The sequence below is a fragment of the Nicotiana attenuata genome, unplaced genomic scaffold, assembly GCF_001879085.1.
Source record: "Nicotiana attenuata strain UT unplaced genomic scaffold, NIATTr2, whole genome shotgun sequence".
Lineage (NCBI taxonomy): Eukaryota > Viridiplantae > Streptophyta > Magnoliopsida > Solanales > Solanaceae > Nicotiana > Nicotiana attenuata.
Window position 1 is genome coordinate 437,326 of NW_017670573.1, and position 10,170 is coordinate 447,495.

At 34.6% G+C, this 10,170-nt stretch overlaps 1 protein-coding gene across 2 annotated transcripts in view; it reads left to right on the forward strand.

Annotated features, from left to right (window-relative positions):
- Positions 1-2,156: 2,156 nt before the first annotated feature.
- Positions 2,157-10,170, forward strand: part of LOC109241135 (T-complex protein 1 subunit gamma) — a 15,201-nt gene continuing 7,187 nt past the window's right edge. For both annotated transcript variants that reach the window (XM_019407856.1, XM_019407858.1), the window contains exons 1-8: positions 2,157-2,361; positions 3,467-3,528; positions 4,339-4,411; positions 4,508-4,575; positions 4,807-4,876; positions 7,996-8,064; positions 8,141-8,212; positions 8,919-8,992. In XM_019407856.1, coding sequence (XP_019263401.1) covers positions 2,337-2,361; positions 3,467-3,528; positions 4,339-4,411; positions 4,508-4,575; positions 4,807-4,876; positions 7,996-8,064; positions 8,141-8,212; positions 8,919-8,992 — 513 coding nt within the window. In that variant the 5' untranslated portion in view covers positions 2,157-2,336. The remainder of the gene's footprint in view (positions 2,362-3,466; positions 3,529-4,338; positions 4,412-4,507; positions 4,576-4,806; positions 4,877-7,995; positions 8,065-8,140; positions 8,213-8,918; positions 8,993-10,170) is intronic.

Here is a 10,170-nt window from a genome sequence, read left to right on the forward strand (position 1 = left end):
AAGTAATCGAAATCTAGCCACTTTTCATGTAAAGATAAATCTGAGCGAAAACACCGTTCAAAACCCGGAAAATATGCCAGTATATTATGCTGGAGTTCCAGCATAAGTATACTTGAACTCCAGCATATTATAGCGGAGTTCCAGGATAAGTATGCTGGAACTCCAGCATAATATGATGGAGTTCCAGCATAAGTACACTAGAACTCCAGCATAATATACTGGAGTTCTAGCAAGGTATACCGGTCTAGTATAATATGCTGGAAGTTCATACACAAGTGCTCGAAACTCCAGTATATTATGCTGGAACTTTCCGTGTGTTGAAGTTCCAACATAATATGCTGGAAGTTCATACACAGGTGCACCGAACTCCAGTATATTATGCTGGACCGGTCTCTGTTGCAGCAAAATAGTGGCTATTTTTCATTGACTTGGTAAACACTGACTATTTTTGAATGACCAGTCCGAAAACTGGCTAGACCGTGCTACTTTTACCAGGATTGGACAATGACCCATTTAATGGGGATTTTTACCTAATTATACTATATTAAAAACTTATTTACCAATATTCTCTATGTTTTGTAGTTTTTAATAAGTATCTAGGTTTTTCTTACAAATTGTGTAGATTTCTCCTTAAAAGGATCTCATCTCATTATTAGTGCCTTCAATTAAGGGATTCAATTATATCCTTTCCTTTTTTCCCTTTCCTCTTCTCTCTCCTTGTTTTTTACATCAAAATCCCTTAATCTATACCTAGAATCTCCATCTTCTCTCTTCCCACCATTGGCGACAACTTTATATTATTAAATCATCAATTGCATTTATTTTTTGTTGGGTAGACCGGACAACACTGAAAATGAAAAAAATATTACAGGGATTTATATAGTATAATTGTATCATAATTGCATTTNATATACAAAATAATACCTGATACAGTACTAATAAATTAATATATAATTATCATATATTTGTGATATAAACTGTGAAATTCGTCATGAACTCACAACTACTCATTATTCAGATACAAATTTGATACAATCCCGAAAGTATTACACGATTCTAATACAATTATGATACAACTTAAAACCGATTCTAAACTTAAACTAATACTATCGTATTATATTTGTATTAGCATTGTATCATATATTATTTTAGGTACAAATTGCGATACAATTATGATACAATTCTAGATTATGATACAACTTTGATCTTCATCTTTTTCAAGTCTCAATTTAAAACATCCACCTAGAACCAACTCTAAACTTAAATTATGATACAATATTGTATTTTAATAGTACTAGTATTGTATCATAATTGTCTTAGGTATTGACGTATCAAATACAACTCAGATACAATTATGATACATTTATCATACAATCGTAATACAATTCTGAAACTTCTTCTTCCTCGAGTTTCAATCAGAAATTCAACCTAAAACCAACTTTAAACTTAAAGAATCTCCCTTAAATTGAGACGTAAACTCTAAAGGATATTTTCAATCGTTTTCAAGAACACTCAATCCAAAAAAATCACAAATTCGTAAAATCTGAATATCTAATTCAAAGCTTCGAAACGTTTTAATGGTATGTCAATGGCAGACCCCTCCACCTACAATTTCAGAGATAATGTTGATGGATTTGCCAATAGTTGAAGCTTTTTAATGGTTGTTGGTGGAATTAATTTAGAGAAATATATGATGCTACAATTTTAGAGTGATAATAGTTTGATTTGTATGAGGGAGAGAGAGAGAGAGATTGGTTGATTTGTATAAAAGAGAGGTGATGATTTTGGGTATCAGTAGGTTTCTTACGGTGGGTAAGTACAAAGACAAATGATGTTTTGTAATCCTTTGAAAAAGGAAGAGTATCTTAAATGTAGGGGATTATGTGTAACTGATACCCAGTATTTAAGGTATGTTTCATTTCCTCCTTCTTATGGTTTTGTATAAAACTAGTAAATATAGGTATATAAAGTAATTAATAAATAACCTAAATAAAGATAGTAAATATGTTTCTATTATAGTATAACTAGGTAAAAATCCCCATTTAATGAGGCAGCTCATCTTGACCAGCCCAAATACAGCACAAACAACTCACAGCCCATTTGCCGTGCGCACTCATGATAAAAACAGAGACAGCGATGCACTTGATTTCCACCCAAAACCCTTTCAGGGTTTTCCAGTTTCGAATAAAACACAGAGCAAAGAACTCAAATCTAGGACAGTGATCACAGTTCAGTGTTACCTCTGACCTAACCCACCCCCCTTCTCGCGAACCTCAGTATCTCCGAAGAGCAAAAATCTTAACTTTTCCACTCTAAAGCACTATTCAATCAACAAAATGCACGCCCCAGTTGTTGTTCTCCGTAAGTTTTCTTTTTTTTCCAGTTCTTATTTTCCACATTTCCCTTTCCAAGAAAGTCTCTATTCGAGAAATTAGTTTCAAGAGAAACTTGAAGTATGAGCTGGGTTTCACCAATCTAAGATACTCCAATACTTAAAAAAGTTTAGATAATGTAAAAATATCAAGAATAGATTCACTCGTTCCAAGTCACTTTTGATGCTAACTTGCTAAAAGCTAAGGTAACAAAACATAGATTCTTGGAAAGAAAGGTAAAGTGTGGGAAGGGGAGAGTTTCAACTGTAGAATAGGAACATTTAGACACCAAAAAGAGATGCTTTTAATAACAAACATAAGCCTTTTTAGAACAAGAAAGTGATGCTTTTCCCACGAGGCATGTTATATAAGAACAATAGGAGAGATCAAATGAAACAATCCATAATCTTTCCAAATCTTGGTACTCCATCATCTCCTTCTGAACTCTGAAACAGAACATTTTCCTTCTTCATGACTGGGAACTCGATAGGTTTAATCTTTAAGATTCTTATTTCACATTTTCATATACTTCCTGTATATTCATTTCCTTAAAAACTCGTTCTTTGTGCAAGATTGATTTTTAGAATGGGTTAAGTAAGATGCCCTTAAAGGGTCTTTGAGGATGTAGTGTTTGCTATGATTTTGAGCTTTTTAGTTCCCGTTTGGTTGTGCTTTACGGAGAACTAGTCTTGGTATAAAAACGAGCATTGCATAAGGAGAATCAATCTATGTATAGAAAATTACATTGTTTGGTTAGCATTTTACTTTCCTTCTAAAATAATACCTGCATAAGTTATGAGAAATCTATATATTATTTTATGCGGATAAAATGTGCAATAAGAATACAGGTACTAGTAATACATGGATTGAAACAGCAAAATGACAAAAATACCCTCATCACTTCAAACTTATTATCTTTCCTTTAAAAAAAATTGTCTAACAAGAAATATTCTCTGCATTGTTAATCCCTTCATTACAATCTCTTCATTACTAATCCCTGCATTACTTGTCTTCGGACCAAATGTACCCTTAATGTTTTAGTTTCTGGGACCCATCTTGGTAGTTATTTTTTTACCATGGTTTATATTGAGCAGAGGATTCTATGAAGCGCGAGCAAGGTGGCAAGGTGCAGCGAGCCAATATACAAGCGGCAAAGGTGCACTTAAGTGCATATTTTTTTCTATGCTTATTCTTAGAATGAGTAGACACGATTTTGTATAATTTTATTTGCATGCTGATATACTTGGTTTTCAGTTTCACTAGCCATTGAAATGGTTTGTCTAATGTATACATTTGATGTTTTTTGTGGGACATTTAATTGAAGGAAGAAATTGTTTGATCCTTTTGAAATTACATGTGCCGCACTAGTTTGAGTTCTTGATGTTTCCTGTTATACATTTATGGACGATTCATGTGCTTATTAGACCATGCTAAATTGGCTTGGACTTGGCTGATTACTTGATGATATGCTTTCGGTTCATTTGTTGTAGCTTCACCAGTCAAACTGCATAATGTGGTTATCTTGTACAAATCTGCACTCTTTGCATTAGATGCATGTTGACAGGTGTTCTTGACAGGGGAACTATGAATTGAATGTGTGTTATATTGGGCCCTTCTTTTTTTCATTATGTTGACTAAGCAATTCTTGAAATCATTGCAATTGATAAGTTCTCGTTGGGCAGTATCAACATTATAAATGAATGAATGAGAAATAGTAGAATTCTTAGCCGTATTTTGGGTGTTCTTGAACTTCTATTCGCTAGCTCAAGTGTCTTCAAGACATTTATTTGATTTGCTGCTCCCAACCTAAAATAACAAACTGCATGAAAAATAAATTAGAAAAGAATACATTGGACAAACAAGGAGAAAAAGTGCGAACAAGGAATCATTTATCTCAAATTAAATTGCTTTTCACTGCTCACAGTAGCATGTATGTTAGCTCTTTTATCTTTCATTTTGCTGCCAGGCTGTTGCTGACATTATCCGCACCACTTTGGGTCCACGATCCATGTTAAAAATGCTCCTCGATGCTAGCGGAGGTAAATATTTTGTAGACATATTGATATGTTTCATGAATCTGTATCTCTAACTTGGTAATTTTGGCGTGTGACATGAATGTTATTGAATATTTACAGGAATTGTAGTAACCAATGATGGAAATGCAATTCTCCGTGAGCTAGATCTTGCTCACCCTGCAGCAAAGGTATATGCTCTCTCTCTCTCTCTCTCTCCCTCTCCCTCCCTCCACCTGATGACCTCTAGAACCTTATGTGTTTTTGTGTGTTCCCTGGTTCAGCTCATGGATTTTTGTTTCGGTTGTCTTAATATTTGAATACCTGCCATACTCTCTAATGAATATTTTTATGGTAACATTGTTGCATGCTCGCTTTCTTGTTTAAAGTGTCACATCGGTTATATCTTTCTGCTGCTGCAGTCCATGATTGAACTAAGCCGCACTCAAGATGAAGAGGTAGGAGATGGAACAACGTCAGTCATTGTCCTTGGTATGGCTCTATTTAATTTTTTTCACTTAGGTGGTTGATTTTATCAGTTAAATTGTTGTCATGCAACTCATTTATGCACTCATCTTAGGTATCTTGTTAATCATGTAAAGCTTAATCAATTGATTCATATTATCTAACTGTTAATAATTCGAGGGGTGTCCAATTTGGTAGGTTCAGTTTGCCTAAATTCTTTGGAAATAAGCAACCAGATTTAGTGAAATTAATAGCAAACAATTTGCAAAGCTTTTGCTAAGCTTATTCTATAAGTTTTTGGAGCTTAACAGTATTCACGTTATTCAAGTCCTTTCCCAAGTTCAAATACATTTGGAAAAAAAAATCTACTTGAATCAATTCTCAAACCAAAAATGTGAATTGGAACATCGATGGGATAAATGCACTTCAACTTTGGCATCTTGGTGTAATTTTTGTATGTAAAGGATTCAGATAGGCTGATAGGTTTCCGTAGTTCCCTACATCTGCAGTTAAGGAGCTGAATTTTGCTTTATGTAACTGCACCCTACACACCTCTATGTACCAGCTTGGCGCTTCTAGTGAAATAAATTTTACCTTATTTGATAAAAAAAAAAATTAGAACATCAATTAGCAGTCAAGATTGTTTCATCTGTAGTCAAGCAATATATTTTATCTCTAGCCCGTGTACTTTTTTGGTCAATTTCTAGTGATGTTTGAAACCTACCTAATCTACTAATCCATGTTTAAGGTTTTGAGGCACTAGATTGTGGTGGAGGAATGGTGTTTGAGAGTGATTATGATGTGTCATGTGTGCGTGCGAAAGAGGGAGGGAGGGAGGGAGATGAAATAGGATATGGAAAGGCGTGGAGGCTGAAATGGACAAGAATTAGGGACGCAAAAAAGAGGAAGTCTGAGCAATGTTGGAGCACAAAAACAAAACCCAAGCGAACTCTCTACTTTTTGGTATACCTCTTGTATATGGGAGCTTGTCATAATTAATAAAATATCATTTACTTGATTAGGAAAAACAAAAACAAAAACCAAACCTATGCGTGATTGGGGTGGATGGAGGTAGTAAGAGAGGAAGGTTACAGGTGACGGGGTGAGAAATCTGGCCTCAAGACTTATTAATTGAAAAAAGAGGGGGTAATAGAGGAAATACAAGAAGAGGGGAAGAGACTCTTGTCTTGTTTTTGAAGTTAAACTGAAAGGGCATGCAGTACTTTCACATCTGTTTCAACTTCAAGTTTCAACGCCTCTAAAGTGAGACAAAGGAGAGGAAGTAAACTTCTTTTGCTTTCTTTCTAGATCTGCCAAACAACCTGATAGGAAATATAAGGAAGTAAAACAGTGAAATACATAAATAGCCTCTTTAAGTTGTCCACAACAAGATCAGATAGACACTTAACGATGCTAATGACCAGATAGACGTCTATCTGCTTAGTTATAAGTGTGTCTTCTAAATACCTGCGTCCATTAGACTATTTGCGTGAAGCTGACTCTCTAATGACATGTCAATATACAAATGAAATGATGACGCATGTAATTTTGAATGAAAGTACCACTTGTTATTGAAAAAAAGAAAATACAATAATAAAAAAATTAAAAATCAGTTTTCTTATCTCCAACTTCTTCTTCTATGTAAAGGCACCCATCACATCAGTCACCCTATCTTCCATTTTTTCCCATAAGTTCACCTTTTAATAGAACATAAAAGGCAACAAAGAAGTGAATGTCGCTGTCTCCGTCGGCTCCCACGAAGTATCATATTAACGCTTCATAACAACAGCTCACTCTTCCAATTGCAAAGCTTGGCTGGTTCAATCTATTCCTGCCGCCATGCCTAAAATTGGTCAAGTACCCAGCAGACCCGAAAGAAAGAATGTGAAAATCATGTTGCCAAAATTAGTTCATCGCTTCTTTTTATTTGTTTCTTTGTTTCTGGATCGTGACCGCTTCCTTTGTCTCAAATTAGTCTCCAGTTTTCTAATATTTCCAGAACTATATCCAATCTTCTTCTGCTTCTTGGTAGTGTGTTTTGTGGATATGTCGGCGATGTCAGTGGTGATGGAGATGAGTCTTATGGAGTGGAAGGTTGTTTAGATGTGTTGGTGCCGGGCTCTATGGAGTTGTTGGCGGTGTCGGTGGTGGTGAGTTTTGTGGAGTTGACGGCGGGGGCGATGAAATACCATGTTGGGGGAAATGAGGATGGACGAGGAGAGAAAATTTGGATAGCAAGAAGGGTAAATTAGGAGATTCGTTCTTTTAGTAGTTGGCCATGGGTGATATATACCCGTTACGTGCTCAAAAGCGATTGTATTTCACGCGTGTTGCCATGTCATATCAAGATGTTCAAAAGAGACACTTATGACCAAGCAGAGGTGTCTATCTAGTCATTAGCATCATTGAAGTGTCTCTCTGATCGTTATGGACAACTTAGGGGCTATTTATGTATTTCGCCGAAGTAAAACAGTATGTTCTCTTCTAAAACCCTCCCCTGGACCTCAACTAGTGCATGTTCTGCAAAAATCAGATTGACTGAACTGGAATGGCTCAAGCTGTGATTGCAGTTTCAACTAGATAATAATGACCCTACTAGGAGTGAGAGAAATAGAAGAACATCTAAGGACTAAGGTAATGGGGAAAAAATATTGGTACATAAAGTACCCACATTGGTGGTTCTTACCCAATTTTTCCAGTTCAAGAAAACTTTGGCACATAAAGTTTCTTTTTCAAATTTAATTTTTCGTGAATTTCTTTGAAGTTAACAAAAGCAGACTTAATTTCTGGCACAGTACTATGCTGAGAAGTTCATAAAATTCAGTATTCACTTTAGATTGCTTAGTCCATCTCATTATTAATTTATCGTTAAAACAATTTGAATGTAAGAATTTTTGCCAATAATTCTTATTGTATAGGTTTACGACACGTGTAATTAAATAAAATTAATTAAAGAAGGGCGAAATGATTCCATTTCAATTGATTTTATTCAACAACTGATCAAAATATTAATAATTAAAATATTATTAACTGTAAATAAATGATAAAATGAATAAATTATTCATGTTTATTAATAAATGCCTATGGTGGCAGCTTGTTGCTTACTCCTTTTACAATACTAATTATTTTATCAATATCTTTTGCAGCTGGTGAGATGCTCCATGTTGCGGAAGCTTTTATTGACAAAAAGTATCATCCTACTGTAATATGTCGAGGTAAGAGATGATCCTCAAGTTTATAAATCCTTCGGCTCAAGTTATCTGAGATTAATACATGTGCTCCTGTGACCAGCTTACACTAAAGCTTTGGAGGATGCTGTTGCTGTGCTTGACAAAATTGCAATGACAGTTGACGTCAACGATCGTAAGCTCCCATTGCTTCTTACATGTCCTTGTTCTTTTGCAACTCCAATCTGAGTACTTTTATATTTTAGTAGTTCCATTCCCTACCTTAAGGGATTAGATAATTACCAGACTGCTAGATTTTTTGGATGATTTTCCAAGAACTTTTGGCATTTCTCATTTTTTCCCCAAGAAGGAATTCATTTTGAATTACAGGCAAATTTAAGCTAAAACAGGAAAAAATATTAGTTGAGCTTGCTTAATTGCTTTTAAGTTCTAGTGCCAAAGGAACTGATTTTGTAAGGCTGCTGGAATTGCTAGGTCTAGAAATGGAATCCTAAGCAGAGAAACAGCATTCTAAAAAGAAATTCTTGAAATAACTGTTGGTTTACCGACTTTGGACTGAGTTTGTGGAAGTTATGCATTTTAGCTAATAAAGGAATACTGTAGTGTGATGATAATGTAGGTGGATAAGCTTTACTTTTATGTTAGATGAGTATATTTCTGGGAACTTAAGATCAGACTTTTGTGCTTTTCATTTAACTTAGTCCTCCTTGTCTTGGATTTTGATTTTCTCATTGTTCCCTGCTCTTTTGCAAGTTCGAATTTTCATGCTGATTTACTACAGGAAGAGATTTTATGCATTATTGTAATATGTAGCTCACGTATAAATTTTCTGAATGTGATGTAACATGCAATTATTACTCAAATAATTGCTATTGTGGCAGGTGCAACAATGTTGGGGCTGGTGAAGAGTTGCATCGGAACAAAATTTACTAGTCAATTTGGGGATTTAATTGCAGTAAGTATTAAGTTATTTCTAATAACCCGCCTCCATAGGTCATGAAGAAATGAATGGAAAAACCTTCATCTAGAAGTAAATATTTGGAAACTGAAATGTCCATATATACCTGTTTTTTACAGCAAGGATCTAAGACTATCATTTGTAGAAATTTTCTTCTCCGTTGACCTGGGGATTTTCTTTCTTGAAGTTTATCATTGCAATTGAACAAGAGGAAATATGAGAGTCCTAAAATCAAGAAATCGTCGTTTTCGAGCTCTTAGCTGGTTCTGCACTATTTCATTAGCAATGAAACAATGGAATAGTGTTTGGTTTTCTTCTATCATCTGAACACTGGCAAACATCAAACAATAAAATGGTTTAACTTAGTATTGTGTCTTAATTTGTATAGATCACCTCTTCTTGAAGATATGTACTATAACCTGCAAGTGGAAATAACCGAAAGCATAACATACATTCGTGCATAGATATCTTTCTCATGAGTTCTATTACCCCGCATGAAAAGAAGTCATGGTTTGAACATGAAGAAGACATGGATATATGACTAGTCGACGATTAATGTCATAGTTATGTTTGAGTTCTTTTACCCCACACAAAAAGAATTAACTGTTTGAAGATCAAGAAGAAAGACATGCATAGAGACTAGTTGACTACTAACATTTCTTATAGTTCTCTTATAGTTATATTGCTATTTTTGTTCTTCCATTTTTTTTCCATAGGATGTAATTAATAATATTTTAGAAGTTTCTTTTCGGCAACTAGATTGAGAGATTTTTAGGATTGAAACATATATATATATATATATATATATATATATATATATATATATATATATATATATATATATATAGAATTTAACCTAGATCTCTTCTTCCCAGCACCTCTACTTTGGTTTGTGTTTGCTCAAAAAATGTTACACATCTTACGAGTACTAAACAATATAAATTAATCCCGGGATAATCATAGCAAATCGTAATAATCCGTTGGACCAAATGAAAGAAACTAAATTAAGAACTCAGAATTAGGGGGAGAAGCATTAGAAACCTTTATTGATAATATTTGTTTGGTCTGCCTCTCCATGAAGAGGTTCAGAGCCTTACAATGGTGTTTTTCTCTTCCCATAAGAGGGGTATATTTTCTCGTTTCTCTCTCCTCTCACTAGTGGTCAAGAAGCCCCC